Source organism: Sminthopsis crassicaudata, chromosome 4, assembly GCF_048593235.1.
Source record: "Sminthopsis crassicaudata isolate SCR6 chromosome 4, ASM4859323v1, whole genome shotgun sequence".
NCBI classification, from domain to species: domain Eukaryota; kingdom Metazoa; phylum Chordata; class Mammalia; order Dasyuromorphia; family Dasyuridae; genus Sminthopsis; species Sminthopsis crassicaudata.
In genome coordinates this window covers 186130708-186149793 of record NC_133620.1, presented here as the reverse complement: position 1 = coordinate 186149793, position 19086 = coordinate 186130708, and the positions used below count along the sequence as shown (strand labels likewise).

The window sequence follows — 19086 nt, the reverse complement described above, 5'->3', positions numbered from 1 at the left end:
TAAATTGTTTCAGTCTACCAATATAATAGGGCCTTGAAGAACTAGTCAACTCCATGAAACTCCACGCGAGCATGATGATATAAGAAAATAACTTCATTCTTGACTATCCTTTTTAAGACCTTTAAAAAATTTAACAGAATTTTTGTTTACTGTATCTAGAAATAGATCAAGTAGGAATTTTAAATCAAAACATTTGATTACTTAGTTGACTCGGGAAAGGCTGAACCCACCATCTTCTCAGGTTGATCCTAGACCATCTCTCTTTGATGTATTGCCACAACTATAGTGGGCAACAATGAAAGGCCAAGTTTAGTGCACATTGGCTGGAAGAGATCTTAACAACATGAGTGTAGGACAACAACATAGTGACAACATTGTTCTGGGCAAAGAAAAATTAAATTCCAGTTTATGAACTTGAACTTATAAGTTAAAACTTGCCTGATTCTGGGCAAATTAGTTATATTTTTCTGGTCCTGAGTTTCCTCCTCTGGAAAGTGAGAAGATTGGACTTAAGTGTGTCTAAGATGTATCTTATCTTTAAGTCATGTCAGTTCATTAATAGCTACAAGATAAAGGAATACATTATATAGTAGCAAATTATTATAATAACTTTATGTTTGATAAATGTAAAGATTTAAATTTAAATTTTAGTATAAATTAATTGGGAAAACTGGAAAACATTCTAGCAGAAATTAGGTAAAGACAAATATCTTAGATGATTTACTAAGGTAAGGTCAAAATAGATACATGAACTAGAAAGGGAAATATTAATAAATTTGAAAAACATGGAATGTATTATCTATCAAATTTATTAATAAGAAAAAAATTTTGAATAAATAAGAGATAGTTATGAGACGTAAAAGGAATAATTTTCATTACAAGATAAAACCGTAGCCAAAATTAGAAGGAAAGCAGAAAATTAGAGAGAGAAAAAAATTAGTTTCTCAGATAAAGTACAGGGAGCAATTTTTCAAATTTATAAGACTATGAGTTATTTTCCAATTGATAAATTGTCAAAGTTTATGAACAAGAAGTTTTTGGAGCTGATAAAAATGCACTAAATCATATTGATTAGAAAAATGTGAATTAAAATAACTTTGAGATACTATCTCACATATCAAATTGGGTAAAATAATAGAAGAGGGTCACACAGCTAGAAAGTTAAGTCTGAGACCAGATTTGAACTCAGGTTCTCCTGATTTCAGAGCTAGTGCTCTATCCATTGTACCAACTAGTTACTCCTACTAATATACTATTAATGGAATTGTGAACTGATTCAGCCATTTTGGAAAGCAACCTGGAATTAATGTTCAAAAAGTTATAAACAGCATGTAACTCTTGAATCCAGAAATATCACTCTTAGGTCTGTTTCCCAAGGGAATCAGGGAAAAAAAGAAAAGAATGTTTTCTAAGCTATTTATAGTAACTCTCTTTGTGGTGACAAAGAACTGGAAATTGGGAGTGCCATCAATTGGGGAACAACTGCATAAGTTTGGTATATGGTCGCCACTCTGCTATAAGAAAAGATGGGCAGATGTAATGAAAAGATGATTTTAGGAAAACACAGAAAGATATGTATGAAATAATGAAGAATGAAATTAACAGAACCAAAAGAACATTGTATATTTATTTATTTAAAAATTAATAAAGAAGCAGTTATTCCATTTTCCTGATCATAGTGAAAAATGCAGTATCTGCCTATGGAGGAAAAGGGAATAGAAATAATGATTTCCTTTCTAAATGTATCACCCAAATCAAAGAAAATATTACTAAGCATGTGGAAAATCTTCTTGCATTGTATAAAATAGACACTATTTGTGACAAGATTTCTTTAGCAAGTTGGTTAATTTATCACTGATTTGAAGATTATGAAGTTTACCACTTACTTGGCTCTGCGAAATTTTAAAAGGGATTTCCCCTCCAAGGTTGAAACAATGAAAATGTTGTATAAGTTTAATTTTTCTTTTTTAAAAAATGGCTTTTTTGAGACTTTACAATTGGTGTTAATAAAATTATAGTCTCTTCTACTTCAGAACACCATGTTAAATATGGAGCCCTCCAGTTAGCACATACCTGATAAGTATCAATTTTATAATAGTTCTTAATATCCCAAAGTGGAATATGTTACTTCAGGAATGCTGAGTTCCTTATTTCTGGAAATCTTCAAGCAGTGGTTGATCACTTACTCAAGATGTTGTACAAGGAATTCCTTTTTCAGGAATCCAGGTTGAACTCAGTAACCTCAGAAGTTCCTAGGTCTCTGAGATTCTATGATTTAAATCACATACAGATGCTATATTGTTTATATTCCCTTTGATATTGTAATTCTGTTGGAAAGCAAAGCAACAAAAGCACCCAGGGCCACAGAGGTTGGAGGGTTGATGGATCAGTTGCCAAGTCAAAATATTTGTAGAACTATTCCTTCGACATACTACATTTCATAGCATTTTGGGAGGAATTTTTCTTTGATTCTATAGAAACATAGAATCTGTATCTCGGATGTGGGAGTAGGGAGAGAAAAACTTGGCTTTCTCAAATACATACCTCATTTTTAACTTGCCTATCTGACTCACAGGTTGTTTATTTTGGTGACAGCATTCATTCAGATATTTTCCCAGCCTATCATTATAGTAACTGGGAGACAGTTCTTATCTTAGAAGAGCTCAGAGAGAATGAAGGCATGGCATCTGAAAAAAATGAATCTGAACCCTTGGAGAAGAAAGGAAAGTATGAGGTAAGAGTTCACTATAGCTAACTTCATAAAAGAAAAACCTTTATGTTTGAAATATTTCAGATACCACTTGTGCTAAGAATGAAAAAATCTTTTGGCAAGTGATCTCTATGCTAGATTGTTTCTCTAGAGCATATCTAGCTGATAATTTCAAAATGATGCAAGCATGACATAGTCCTGATTCCTCTCCACTGAATATCACTTTTCAGTCTGTTCTAAGACATCACATTCATACTGAGAGAGACCAGCAAGACCAACTCCTAAATTATTAGATTTGTACTATGTCTTCTTTGCTTCAAGAAAGCAACTCGTTCCCTGTTTCTTCATTTCTCAGATTTAACTAATTTGGATGGCTCAGTAAGCTTACTAATAAGCCAAGGAATTTGTCTTGGGATAAAGAACTATTGAAAAGTAAACTGGATCTTGCCTAAATGAGACAACTATGTCAGGGAAGGAAGGAAATGCAAAAGGAGATTTAGAAATTAAACATAAAATAAGTGATGGCAATAATTACCATAGGAAGAAAGTCCCAGCTAAAAGTGAGCCTCATCCAGGTCTGGACTTAATAACTAGAATAGGGAAGAGTTTAAAGATGTTTAGCATTCTTTGAGCTCCTTCAGGATAACATAGAGATTTGTGTTGTTTAGGTTAAAGAGGGGTTTAAAGTGACTTTCTTGGTTTAGTGAGGTTATAGATGGGTTTTTTGGTAAAGGGAAATTGAGTCACAGAACCATAGATTAAGAGCTAAAAGAAACTTTAAGGAGCTAAGGCCCAACTCTTTTACTTTACAGAGGAAGAAACTGAGGCACAAAGAGATTAAATGACTTTCCCAGTCTTCCTGATTCATATCCAATGCCCTAACCATTATTACAAACTTGTTTTAAGTATAGCATAGTGCAAGATAGAATAAGACAAGGGCAAAACAGAAACAACAGGAAAAAAAATTCCAATAGTATTCAGACGGTATCCCCTTCATAGATTCATTTTCTTCTTAGTGAAAGTTGATTTATAGTTTTCCCCAAAACTAATGGTATGAAATGCTAAAGTGGGCACGAGATCCTTTTCTATTAAGTAACAGTTTGGATAAGGATTTGACTATTGTAACTATGGCCTTGAAGGGGAAGCAAGTTCTCTGCACTGGACATCTCCCCCGATGCTGTGGTAGTTGAGAAGAAAATGAAAGTATAGATGGGAGATAGGATGGGTTCCCTGAAACATTCCTTCCTTGATCCCTACTTTCAACTGAATGCATGGAAAAAAATGTGTGATTAGTAATAGGACTAGCCTTAGGGTAGCAATATATAGAGCTAGAAGACCATAGAAACCAGAGGGGCAGGTAGCATCAGAGGGACACGGAGGCTTATTCAGTAATAGTTCATGTTCAGGCTCATACTTTAATACACAGTGGTGAACTTTGTTTCTGGCATGGGGAGAAAAACATATGGTTTCTTCAAAGACCTCAACTTCAGAATATTCTGACAATGCTCTGCTCCAAAGCAACCATGGCAAAATTGAATATCTACAGTTGTTTTATTTGTGTTTGTCTGTCATTGAGGGACTATTTGTCATCGGTGGGCCCATTGTTTTTTGGCAGAGGTTTCATGCCAGCTAATATTTTTGCAACGGCAAATCCCTTGTCACAGAAACCGAAATTGAACAGTTGACTTTGAGATTCAGGATGACTGAAGCAGCTATTTTGTTTATTATTGTTTTAGTTGTGTTTTTTACAAACAGAAACTTAGGATCACAGCCCAGAAAAATCATATTCTACTATGGTATTTTTTTCTGCTTTTAATCTCAGAAACAGTTCTGTTCCTCTGGACAGTATGTTTTCGACATCAAAGTCAGGAAGTAAATACAGCAAGTCATTAAAGTTCATAATCTTTCCTGTACCAGGGTGGGAAGTATGTGGGGGGGAGGGGAAGGAGATGAGGAAGGAGGAAGGAGAAGAGGTAGATCTTAACTACCCTGGTAAGAAAAAATATTAAAACATTATTCCCATCAAAAGGAAAAGAGAAAGTATTTTGTCTGTTGGGGGGAGGTGAGGCAGAGTGAGTAGTCTTTGGTTATTGCTTAGAAAAATATAGATTATTTCTTTCCAGCCAAATATGTCAGTCAGCAGACCATACAAAGTAAATGCGGACTGTTTTGTAAGCGGAAAGTGTGTGATCACACAAGTATTTCATCCCATATTTCCCGTTATTTTACTCACCACAAGTAAAGCAATAACTTCTTAGTAAATGGAATTTAAAAAAATAAAAAACCAAATCTTCTCAAGTTATCATTATAGGCTATGAGTTAAGAGAATCAGGAATTTTACATTTATGCATGTTCAGGCAGCATTTGTAGCTTCTTTATTAGTCTATAAGTTATAACTTGCTTAGACTTGAATTGGAATTCAGAAAAATTGTCAGGAATTTCCTTTCTGGAGAAACACTTGGGTGGGCACAAATTCAGCAGAGAATTTCCATGTCACTTTCATTTTCAGTGATTTGAATGTAAACTAAGAATTTTGGGTAAGAACATTAAACATTTTGAATGAAACTTAATGGATCTTGTAATTGTTGTTCAATTGTTTTTCAGTTCTTTTCAGCACTTCATAACCCCATTTGGCATTCCATTGGCAAAGATACTGGAGTGACTTATAGATGAAGAAATTAAGGCAAATAAGTTTAAATGATTTGCGGAGGGTCTCCTAGCTAGTAAATGTCTGAGGCCAAATTTGAACTCAGGAAGATGAATCTTCTGACTTTATGCCTAAAATTCTTTTTTTTTTCCCTGAGGCAATTAGGGTTAAGTGACTTGCCCAAGGTGACACAGCTAGGAAGTCTTAAATAACTGAGGGCGGAGTTGAACTCAGGTCCTCCTGACTTCAGGGCTGGAGTTCTAACTACTACAGCACCTAGCTGTCCCTAGGCCCAACATTCTATCCACAGTGCCTCTTAACTGGTTATAGAATTTAGATTTCTAGTAAGAGGGACCCAGTTAGTAGATAAGGAAACAATCCTAGGAACATTAAATGCTTTTTTCAACATTCATGCAGATGGTGAATAGCTGAGCTGGAATATAAACTCTGGTCTTTTTACTCAAAAGCCAACTTTCCATTAGGTTGTGCTGACCTCTCCAGCATATCAAATGGTTAGCCTCTCTCTCCTGCACAGGGGAAGAAGAAAAGATGTTCACAATTAAATTACTGTAGTTATTTTTGCATATAAGCAAAAAAATAAAATAAAATCTATTCAAAAGCAAGATTCAAACAATAATAATAATAACTTGAATTTATATAACACTTTGTATTACAAAACATATTCTTAACAGCAGCCCTGGAAGGAAAGGTAAGGAAAATATTCTCACCATTTTACAGCTGCATACACTGAGGTTGAGACTGACTCATGGTCTCATCCTGCTAATAAATGTTAGAGCCAGGTTTATAATGTAGGTCTCCTGTGACCCATTTCAGTCTTCTTAAACAAATATTTCTAAAAATAAAGCAATAGGTCATTTTGTCATTCTGGCTATTATTATTAACCCTAAGTTTCTGTCTAGAACTATCAAACACATCCTTGGAATGATAGAGCAAAGTATTCAACATTCACCATATCAGATTCTAGGCAAGTCACTAACCCTGTTCTCCTCAGGTTCCTCATCTATAAAATGAACCAGAAAAGGAAATGGCAAATCATTCCAGTATCTTTGCCAAGAAAACCCCAAATATAGTCATGACTGAAATGGCTGATACAAGTATCAGATTCTAATTCATTAAGTGTTTTTGTAGGACCCATAAAACAATACACTAAGTTAAGGGGGCAAAATCCAAGGTGCTATCTATACTAAGGGTACATTCTACTGGGGGAAGTATACCAAATTATGTGACACACAGGTAGTAAGTACCCGAAGCAAAATTTGAGAGGAACTCAGGAAGATGAGTCTTTCTATCCCCTATGCCACTTAGTTGCCTGGTAAAAGATGCATACAAAATAGATAACAGATGTGGTGGGAAGGCCTAACTCAGTCCAGTAACCCATTAGTTTGTGAGTAGTAAGAACAAAACGGCCCAAAAGTCATTCATCGGTTAACAAAAGAAGGCCAACCATAGCAAAGAAAGGATATTCAACAAGAATTTTGACATTTAGCTTGAGTAAATGACTTCCTCCCCCAGGTGGGGGATTATCAGGGCAGAGTATAGTGACTCATATGATCTTGGGACATCTGCCAGGTATGAAGGACCCTAACCAGGAAGGCATGTCACTAAGAAGCTGCCAAAAAACAGTGTCAAGGGAGGTAGAACTTAAGCCTAAATCTTCTGGGCTGTCCAGTTCCCTGGGGCAGCTTTGTCACTTTTCAAGGAAAAACTAGCCTAAGCCATATGGCCAGAGGAGAAGGAACCTTAATGGACCTATGACAGAAGGCAATTTAGAAGGAAAGTAAATCTAATCAACATGAAATATAAACAAATTAAATAATATTTGGAGATGTGGGGAAAGAGTAGCAAAGTCAGGGTAATTAGGAAGGGCCTCCTGGAGAGATAGTATCTGAGCTATGCTTTGAAGGGAATGAATTCCTGGTATAAATGTCCAGATTGGGACTAGGGCCTAAAGTAAGGGTGGTTATGGTGTGAGAAGAAAGCAGGGGATATAGAGTAGAAAGGTAGTGTGAGGAGGGGAAGGTAGGAGTTCAAAAGTAAACAATCAAGGATGATTCCTATGTCATAAACATGAGTAAATACAGATGGTAGAGAGCAAAATTAGGGAAAGGGATATTGTGAAAGGAAGAGGGGCACAAAGAGTTAGTAATTTCTGTTTTGTCTCAAAATCAATAGAATATAATCTATTCAGTAATTTGCCCGGTCAGCCATTATGGAAACTATGCAAAAACTCCAAATACTTTTAAGTTATAGAATATTACAGAATCATAGAGTTTTAATTACAGAAGTCACTTAATCATCTAATTCTCATTGTACAGATTAATAATGAAAGACACATAGAGGTTAAGTGTTCAAACTAGTACTAAGTGATATAGTAAAGACTAAGCCACATCTCTTAATTCCCAAGCAGTTGTTTTTGCACATTCTTTGCACATTCCACTATGTAGCTATGAATCTTCTATAGCTGCATGTGGAAGGTGCTCTTCAAGTCCTTTTCAAATTTAAGTAGTTTTATGACTTAATAAAATGGATGAAACATCTTGATTTTCCTTTGGAATTCCTAACACTGATAAAAAATTAACTGAAGGAAATAGATCATTTTGGAAAGGTTAAAAAAAAGGAAAGAAATACAAATTTAATATTCTCAATATTAGAAAACAGAAACATACACATATATCATTTTTACCAAGACAGCAAATAGTAAAGTACTAAGTGAATTTGCAGAAAAGTTTGTCAATCTGCAATTGAAAACACTATTAAAAACAAATTATTTTATTTCGTTGCCTATACCAACTTTTCCTGTAACTTCAAACAATGTTTTCTTCAATTTTAGCTCTTTGTTAACATAAATCTGTTTATTATCAAGAAACAAAACCTTCTGAGATTGATTCCAGATATCATGGAGGTAAAACTGAGGAAAACTAATAATTCTATCATCTTACCCTCTCAAGTTAAAGATTAGTAAGTTGAGGCAGAGAGAGCTTAAATGACTTGCCCAGAATCACATAACTTACTAGTGTTTGAGAAAGGATATCAAATTTCCCCAACACCAAATCCCACCCTTCTTTGTTAAGTTGACTGCAAATATTTATGTAACAAAAAATCTTATTAAAATGCACAAAAAAGTGTGTGATCTCATGTCAGTAAAAGCAGAATAAATATGGAAAGTGAATGCAGAATAAATATGGAAAGCACTAAACCTCATAAATCCAAAGACTTATCTGGAGCTTTATATTATTCAAAAAATTTTACTTTAGAAATGCACTTTACAGATTTTCTGTGCCATGTTTCTTTCACTTTGTTTTGTTTTTTCATTTGTTTACCACTACTCTGGAAATACCTTAGGACTAATGTTCACCACTTTTGGGAGTTTGCTCTAATGGCAGTCCGAACTACATAACTGCTCCAAATAAAAGGCATAGTTTGGTAAAGCATCAGTAACTAGTATTACTACATTTTTTTTTTAATGTTGTACTGTTTCCATCAAGGGAAAAAAAACAAAAAAAACATTACCTGAACTTGATTTGATGTATCTAATTTAACTGTGGGTTGTTTTGTTTGTTTGTTTGTTTTTGTTTTCCACTTCTCTTAGGAACAACTGAAAAAGCCTTTAAATTCATTTTCTAAAAAATGGGGTTCCCTCTTTGTTGATGACAGTCTGGAACTGGAAGACGTTGAGAGTTCATTGATAATCTCATGGTTTTGTCATCGAATTCATAAATGCAGCACAATTGTTATCCCAAGTCTGGAAGCTATAGCAGGTAAGGAAAAGAAAGATGGATAACTACATGACATTTATCTTTCATACCTGTATTTATTAGTCATCTTGCCATTAGAAAAATAATGTACCTCATAATATGATTTATTTTGCAGGAATATTTAGGCAAGAAACCCAGCTCAACATTTTAATAAAAATAGATGAAAATCCTAGTCCAAATACATTTCTGTCATATGGAGATGACACTAGTCTCTCAGAAGGCTATACCAAGAGAGCACAAACGCAAATCTCGCTGTTCTGAAAAGGATTTGACTTGGCAGTATCTGAAGACCAGGCAGGCCACATTTGGGGAAATTTATCCATAAAAGATTAGGGAAAAGCTGATGGATTTTTTTGACCATGGAGATTCATTAACCCAGTTACAAAGTTACCAAGAGTTGTGATCTAAATTAATGGAGGGAGTCCTAAATCAATGAAATTACACATCTCTTAAAGTATAGAAATCATGCTAGAATAGTAGAAGCCCAAGCTGTCTAAAAATGAGCAACATTACAAATACTTATTTTCCTATAGATTCATTTCAGTATTTTGTATGAACCTATAACATAATTGGTGTCACATAAATTCTCTTTGAATTTATGTCCTAAACAGAAGTTTAATCTGTATACTACAGACTACCATTGTCCTTCCTCCCATACTACTTTTCATTTATTTGTTTTTATTCTCTCTATATATATGGGGGGGTATTTATATTTATTTACATATATATATATATATATATTTAATCATCAAGAATAAATTCTATGTCTCTATTTCCTCAGTGCAGAGATTTCATTCTTAGCAACCCCAATGATGACTCCTGAACCAGTTAAATTTTCAATGTGAGCATTCATAGCTCAAAAATGGGCAAATACTACAAATCATGGCTTGAGCCATGATTGTTTAGGCTTAAAATAATGGAGATAATATTAATAATGCAGATAAAACTTTAGAGTATATTATACATTCTTTTTTTTTTTTTCCAGAAAGTGAGTTGTTAAATATTTACTAACACATCCCTGCTCCAATATCTAGTACCGTACTTGGCACATAGATGATTAATGTTTTCAATTGTGTAACATGGTGCCCTTTGTTATTTTTATAACATAAAATAATAGCATTTCATAGAGTTTAAACTATGAAGGTAATATGTTTATCCAACAAGTTTTATGTAGAATTAGTACTAAGAGTGAGCAGAGGAATAAAGCTGATTTTTTACCCCACTTTCTTTTTTTCAGGAGCTTCTTAAATCATTCGATTTGTTGTTCAGTCATTCATTTGTGTCAAATTCTTCATGATCCCATGAACCCAAAACACATATATGTTTGTTTGTTTTTGACAAAGATACCAAAGTGATTTGCCATTTTCCTCTCTAGTGGATTATAGCAAATTGAAATTAAATGACTTGTCCAGCGTCACACAGATTGCAAATGTAAGGCTTAGTTTGAAATCAGAACTTCCTGACTATGGACCCAGCACTTTATCTAAGGAGCCACCTAGCTGAGACTAGAAACATTTCATGTTGAACAAACAAAACTATCTCTCTTTCTCCAATTAAAACAGTGAATTTTTTTCCCTTTTTATCCTTGTTCGTGCATTAATACTTCACACTCTTTGGGAGGGAAGAAATGGAGGGGGAAAATCTCTTTCACTGACATAAGGATAACATACAAAATCCTCAACCTGGAATTTGAGGACCTCCCTAATTTGGTTCCCACTACCTTTCCAGTTTTCCTGAGCAGGACTGCCTTTCACAAACCTAGCCAAATTGGCCTTTTCCCCAAATAAACTTCTGCTTCCATCCCAAGTCAAGCTTTCCGATGTGTTGACATGCATTCCCTCTTAACATGTGGCTCTTAGAACTCCTGCCTAACTTCATTACTAAATACCTGTTCTACTTCCCAATCTGTGCCCTTCTTTACTGACTTTTTAGTGCTCTCTTCCTCCTCAAATTATCTTCTATTTATTTAAATGTCTACTTATTGGATTCATACAATCACCAATAACAACTGTAGGGGTCAGGGCCTATTTCCTTATCTAGTAGACTGTGTTGAACAAGGGATTATAAGGATAGGAATTGCATCTATGGTATTGGGAACACACAATTTAAAAACCTCCCTTTCCCAAAGCAGATTTTCATCTTATCTGCAAGTACCTAAGTGAATCATCAAGCTCAATAACTGGTCCAGGAGCACAGTTAGTGTGGGTCAGAGGTAGATTGGATTTCTTGTTTTTTAGACTGGTTCCCTCTTTTTTAAGACTGTCTTTTTTTTCTTTAAACATCATTGATGCCTAATAAATGTTTATCAAATGAAACTTAATTGTTTGGTGAAAAACTTTGGCATTCTGTTCTTTAATATGTGTATATTACCTTTTACCAAGAATAAATAGTCTTAGATTTTATTCTTGTAGATGGCCCCTGATGTATTCAAATATGCAATCCATTAAAAACGTTGACAAGTTCATTTTAACAAAATATTATTAGATGGATATCTGGCTTCTTTAAAAAAAAAAAAAAAAAAAAAAAAAGGATAGCAAGAATGTTTATCTGTATTTACAGAAAATAATTACAATGAAATAAGTACACAGTAACCCAAAAAGGCTTGAACGCTCAATAAGTTATATATAAATATGCAAGATTTCAAAAAATATATTATTGTTTGCACCAAAGAACCTTGCTTGTCATAATTTCCTATGATCCTTTAGGTGAAGTAGTATATAGCTTATATACAGTTTTATGCAGTTAAATACTAGGGGTACATATGTGAATATATGTGTATGTATGACTAAGTTATATTATACTTTCAAAATAGCTGAATTAATTGTTAAAGATACTTCCATAACAATTTTGGCCTTGTCAGATTTGGCATTGCACTTAATGGCTAAATTCTTTCAAAAATAACAAAAGGCTTTGAACTTTATGTATTAAGAATGGATCTTTCTTACAAACTATTTTGAAATTGTAAATAGCAAATAGAAACATTTAAAATGAGGTTCAAATATCAATAGCATATTTCGAGATAAACAATCTATATGACTTTGTAATGATTCAAGATAACACAAAAAACAGTTAATTCAATTCTTATGTACCTTCAAAATTATTTGAGTTGCTTCTGTTTTTAATTTTTATTCTAAATAGAGGATATAAACAATAACAATGAAAAATAATATTAATTATATGAATGATGTATAAAAATAATGTAAAATGTAAATTAATTTGTAAAATAATTTCTATCCTTGGATTTAAGCTGCTGAGTACAACTAGAGAAAATTAGGAAATTATTGATTTTGCCCACCATAAACTGATGGAACATAAGCTCAGCTAAACCCTTACTAATGCCCTGCAGTCATGTTTTTTATTTTCTTAACTCCTTGTCTTATTCTGTAAAGCATATTCAAATTCTTTTCTTCTTTCAAAAAGTTCACACTCTTTCCATCCACTTAAGAGCAAATAATTTTGTTTTTCATTTCACTGAGAAGATTGAGATCATCCTCCAGACAATGCCTGACTTTCCTTTCCTCCATCCCTCAAAAGTTCTCATTATTATTAACTACTCTCTCCTTTTTTGTTCTAATTATAGATGTCCCTGTTCCTCACTGTATTTACCTGTTTATACTCACTGTGCCTTCAACTTTTTGTTTCAGGACTAGACAGAGCACTGAAGTTAGAATCATAGGACCTGAGTTCAAATTGTAGTTCTGCCAAATATTAGCTGTGTGACCTTGGGCAATTAGTCATCCAGTGAACCAGCATTAATTAAGGTTCCACTGTGAAGCAGGTAAGTGGCACACAGAATTCTGGGTCTAAAGTCAGGAAGATTCATCTTTCTAAGTTCAAATATGACCTCAAACTCTTCCTACTATGTGACCCTGGACAAGTCACTTAATCGTGTTTGCCTTAGTTCTACATCTGTAAAATGAGTTCCAAATCTGTAAACTAAAGGAAAAAGCAAACCACTCTAGTATCTTTACCAAGAAAATCCCAAGTAAAGTCATAAAGAAGTAGACGCGTCTGAAATGACTTAATAACCATAAAATGTGCCAAACAGTCTAATAGGTGGAAAGGATACAGATATAATGAATAAAACAATTCCTACTGTCAAAGAACTAAAATTTTAACAAGGAAGTAAAGGCTATCTCTAATTATTTGCAGAATAACTATAAAGCAAAATAAAATACAAAGTAGTTAAATACAAGTCCATTTGAAAGGGAACACAGTACAAAGAGATAGGAAAGGATTCACATGGATAATGCTATGCCTTGAAGGAAGAGAGGGATCCTTCAAGTGGTAGGGTAGGAGGGTATGTTTTCTACAGGGAGGAAAGTCATTACAAAAGACATAGAGATGGGAAAGGAAAAGATGATAGACCAGTTTTGCTGTATCATAAAGAGCAAGATGGAGAGTAAAGTCCAAGAAGTTTGGAAAGAAGTTTGGGGCCAGGTTGTAAAAGATTTTTAAATAGAGTTTAAAATTGACTCTAGAAGCAATAGGAAATAGATGAAATTTACTGAATAGAAGCGTAGAGTGACATGGTCAGATTTGTGCTTAAGGAAAAAAAATTTCCCCCCAATAATATTTTAATTTCCCATCAGGTACATACAAAGACAAACTTCAGCATTCAGATAATCATTTTTTTGTTAGTATAGAGAAATTTTTTACTATTGTAAATTTGTATCAAACAAACGAATATAGATCCTTGTAGGTTGCAAATTGATTTAGAAACCCACAATTAACTTTATGTTGTACTATATTTTAATTTATTTATTTTGCTAAAATTTTCCAATTACATTTTATTCTGGCTAATCATTGCACTCTGGGGCTACATGTCCCAGATGCCTCTAGTAAAGAGACTGGGAAGTTGGGAAATATTTAAGGCAGAGGAACCATAACTCCATGCCTTTACAGCAATATTGGTTGTGCCTTTGACAGAAATAAGAAAGTTTGACTTTTTATCTATAACTGATGTTTTTCATTCTTTTGTTGTTGTTCGGTCATTTCATTCATGTCTAACTCTTTAGGATTCCATGTAGCATTTTCTTCACAAAGATACTGGAGAGGTTTTGCTATTTTCTTCTCTAGTTCATTTTACAAATGAGGAAATGTGAGGCAAACAGAATTAAGTGTGACTCAGGATCACATAGCTAATAAGTGTTTCAGTTCACGTTTGAACATTCCTTCTGATTTCAGGCCCAGCATATTATCTACTGTGCCACCTAAATGTCTTTCTGCATTTTTTTTTTACCATAGCTCTTTTTAGTTTCCAAAGTGATTTCAACAAGTCTCTGAGGTAGGTTTTGTAAATATTAGTTCTTCCAATTTTGATGATATTGTTTATGTATATTGAAGTTTCACTATTGAGGACATTACCATAATACTTATTTTATATGTTACTCAGTAGGCAATAGGGAGCCATTAAAAGTCATTGAGTACATAAGAGTGACACAAGAAAAGATTAGGCAGTGTGAAGGATGTACTAGAAAGGAGAAAGATTGGAAGTAGGAAAAATTAGGTTATTACAGTAGTCTAGCTAATATGAAATGAAGATCTGAACTAAAGTGGTTACAGAAAGAATAGGAAAAAACCAGATGGATATGAAAATGTTATAAGGTAGAATCAACTGATCTTGGTGACTGGATGAAAGAGGTGGAAGGTTAAAGAAAACAAGGTAACAAATATGGGTGACAGGAACAGTAGTAGAGCCATGAATAAAAGTAGAAAAGTTAGACAGAAATGGAGTGGTTTAAGGGAAAGGATAAATTTAGTATCAGATGTTGACTTTGAGGAACTTACTGGATATCTTGGAGGCACTTAGCCAGCAACTAGACATTCAGGAATTGAAGCTCTAGGAAGCTCTAGATCATGCTTTTATAGGCATCTTTATAGAGATTATAATGGGAAGTTACAGGAATAAATAAAATTACCAAGAAAAAGAGTATAAAGAGAGGAGGAAAAAGAACCAAGAACAGAACTTGGGGGACAGTAGGATAAGAAGCCAGTAAAGACAAATAAAGAACAATCAGAAGAAGAAGACTCAACCATTGTAATGCAGTGTCACGGAAGCCAAGACTAGTGGAGTCTAAAATAAGGAAATTTTTAGCACATTGGATTCATGGATCATTGGATATTCAGTAAAGCTGTTATTTAATAAACTTGGAGTTGTTTTAGTAGAATGCTAAATTCCTGAACAAGGACTATTTCATTTTTGTCTTAGTGTGGCACATAGTATGCACTAATAAATGCTTGTCAATCAACCTCTAAGCATTCACTGAACACTTATTATGTGTTAAACACTGGGGAACACATTAAAAAACAAGCAAATGATGTAATGATTGAATAGATTGGGTAGATGGGATCAGTATCCCACAGATAATCTAGTTCCACCATTAAACTTGCCTATATAGTATTTCAACCCTTTAATTACATAACAAGTTTTTAGAACTGGACACCTATGGCTTCTTTGCCTCAGGTTGAATGAACTTGAAATAAAGAGGTCATTTTTGATATTACAAAGAACTTTTAATGTCATTATTATCAAAGTAAGCTTGAGAAATAGGTGTATACATCAAAAGTCAAATGGACAATAATCTGTTTCTATGAAGATTTTAAAGTGTAATAATCTAAAATAGGATTTTCTATGATAATAACAAAAAGCCCTAAAAATCTATACAATATTTTAGCTCCTATTAATTAACATATTGGCAGCTAGATGACATAGTGGATAGAGTGCTGGGCCTGGAATCAAAAAGATTCATCTTCCTGAGTTCACACTTAGCTGTGAAAACCTGGGCAAACCCCTTAACTCTTTTTGCTTCAGTTTCCTCATCTGTAAAATGATTTGGGGAAAGAAATGACCAACCACTCCAGTATTCTTGCCAAGAAAATCCCAAAAGAGGATCACAAAGAGTTGGGCACAATTGAAAAATGACTAAACAAAATGATACATTTGACTTTTATTTATCTGTTTTTAAATAAGTAGAATGATGGATAATATAAACACTATTACCTCAGAATTTTCCTATTATAGACAGTATGTATAAGAACTACAGATGTTCAATTCTTTAACTGGAGTTTTAAATATTTGTTGTGCTTGACAGTCATTCAGAATATTGGAAATGTAGTCTATAACTGCTCATCTCTCTTGTTAATACATGGTAGTCTAGTTCTTATTTCATATAGGCATAATATTGTTCCCATAAATTTACTATTCATAGGGATCTCTAGAATATAACTTACAAACTAAGAGGCCTCTTGTATTCTGAAAGCAACTCATTCTAAGTATCATTAATTATAATGAGGGCACAGTACCTTCATAGTGATGTGTGATTCCTTGTGGCAAGTTAGACTACCTACTAACAGTTCTTTCTCTGTGTCCATTCATGCCATCATTTTTGACAAATGACAGTCTCTCCCCAATCCACCAGCAGTTTGGTATTCTCCTTTTTCTGGAGGATTAGAATTCCCTGCTATGGATTTTCCCTTACTGACTCCACATAGGTTGAATTTCCCTCATTATCCCGAGAAATTTTTGCTGGGCATCTTTTCTGGCACAAAGAGGATACAGAACAGCATTTTATGTACCCACACTGCACCAGCCAAATGCTACCAACCTTTCTATGCTCAATGCTATTTTTAGTGAAAGAGGAAAGATCCAGGAAAGTTTTCCAGCAGCTACTTTGGTGGAGAGAGTGATATAATACTTTTCCCTTCTGGATAAAGTTTTTTACCCAAAGAAAAAAATTTAAAATGCTTTGAGTAAATGATTCTCACATATTCCTTTTAAATAAAAGTGCCTTCTGTCCTAAGTTCTTTAGCCCCAATTGAAACCAAGAAGTAATTAAGTCATCTATATTATTATTATCCTCAAAAGTGAATCTATCAATTATTTAATAGAAAAGCATTTGCTGAAATGGGTCTCTGGCAATCTTAATTATTAGAATATATCTCTAGATATATTGATTATTCTCATTTCTTAAGAAAGCATTAACACCAAAAAAGCTTGGATTGGCAGTCATAGTATCAAATATCTCCTCAAGAAGTTTTTTAAAATGATGTTCATTTACAGTTGGATGAGTAGGCACAGTAACCAAATTATGACCTTTCATATGTACATTTTTTCCCATATGTACATATTAATTGTGCTTCAAGACATACCAAAGTTTTTCTTAAGTAGCTTATAGTTTAAGGGGAAATAGAGAATGTACATAGAAAATATATTAAATTTTAGAATATGATTAAAAAAATATGGAGAATATAAAGTGGTATGAGGGCAGATACAGGAGGTGTTACTATGTTGCATTTATGTTTCTTTTATATTAATGGATATAAAACTTTTTAAAATCTCATAACTCTAAAATACCATGTTTGAAATCAACAAAGGTTTAAGTATATACTTACTGCAAAAAAGATTTTTAAAAACAGTAAAAAGTCCTCTGAATAATATAAATGAACAAATACAAATTATAGAGATGAAAGCAGGTGCCAAAAGATTTGTACTAATGATTTGTCATTAGCTCTACAATACTTTTTTCCTAGTAGATTCTGCCAATAATTCAAGGCAATGTAATTTCATGGTTCTCGCTACCTCCTTTACGAAAATAACATACAACTCCTACATAATTTTGTGTACGGTTTTCAAAAATCATTGTGTCCAAAATATTCATCATCCTATGGCCAACCTGATTATAAAATTCTGAACTTAGCCAAGCTGATCCCTGGATGTCATTCATACACCATACTCAAAGCAGATGATGACAAGACCCTGCTTGACAAAACCTAGTCTATTGAAGAGCCATACCATTAAGAGGCTTCAGAGTAGGACTTAGAGGAAATGGGAAAGGGGGGGGGGGGAGAATCTGATGTCAGCTTTACAATATTTTATACATAAGCATGAGCAAAAAGTGAAAAGGCAACATTTTTAAACTGTACTATGTTTTAGATTATCAAATGTATGTCATGCTGGAAAGAATGTTAGGTATTTAGTTCACAAATTTATGCAGAGAAAAAGAAATAAAGACATCAAAAAATAAATGTTATACATAGCTATATGCCTTAGGATATGCCAAGGAAGCTAGGGCCAATCAGATCTCAGCATCAGTTTTGTCTATTTTTAGGAAAAGTTAGCCTGTGTCATCAGACAGAAGGAGAAGTAGGCCTAATCCATATTGTGGGGAAATCCTGGTAGATATTAGTTCTATCACACATATTATGATTCTCCCACCAATAAGTTCCCTGCATCCTCAAAGCAAAAAGATTGGATAAACTGATGAGGTCTGCTTATGTGCCAGACCTCTATTATAGTAACATGATACGGTTTCAGTCCCTCTTACCATTTTCATCATCTTCCTCTGAACGTATTCCAGTTTGTCAGCTTCTCTTTTAAAATATGGTACCCAGCACTTTTCAGAGGACAAACTATAACAAGACTATCAATCACTTCCTTCACTATCAATTGCTTACTTCATTCTGGACATTATGATTCAGGTAATTCAGCCCAAAGTGAGTAGAACCATTTATACGATACAACATCACTGTTAAAAAAAAAAACAAAAAAAAAAAAACATTTTAGAATTATACTTTGATGCAATGACTGTTCATGACTCTAGAGGACCAATGATGAAAACTGTTATTTATGAAGGAAAGCTGATAGATTTAAAGAGCAGAATGAAACCTAAAATATTTTTGTGTATAACCATTAATGGACTTTATTTTATGTCTGTATGCATTAGTTATAAGAAATGTGTTTGTTTGTATTTTTCTTCCCCAATAGTCTTAAGTGCAAAAACAGAAATCTAATTTTTTTTTTTAAAGAGGTGATACAGTATAAATGTTACCTGTACTTTTTAATTAGGTCACTATTATTAGTTTCATTTAACTCTCTCTAAGTGAGAGTTATCTATAAATGTATGTTATGTAAAAACAAAATGTGAATCAAACTGAAAAAATAAATAACAATT

At 33.6% G+C, this 19086-nt stretch overlaps 1 protein-coding gene across 4 annotated transcripts in view; it reads left to right on the top strand.

Moving 5' to 3' along the window:
• NT5DC1 (5'-nucleotidase domain containing 1) overlaps positions 1–19086 on the top strand; it is a 232273-nt gene that overhangs the window by 194818 nt on the left and 18369 nt on the right. The window contains exons 10-12 of one of the 4 annotated variants that reach the window (XM_074310050.1): positions 2576–2734; positions 8968–9136; positions 12778–17951. In XM_074310050.1, coding sequence (XP_074166151.1) covers positions 2576–2734; positions 8968–9136; positions 12778–12809 — 360 coding nt within the window. In that variant the 3' untranslated portion in view covers positions 12810–17951. Of the gene's footprint in view, positions 1–2575; positions 2735–8967; positions 9137–9248; positions 9812–12777; positions 17952–19086 lie in introns of those variants that run through there. The other 3 variants (XM_074310051.1, XM_074310048.1, XM_074310049.1) reach the window with 3 other exon arrangements.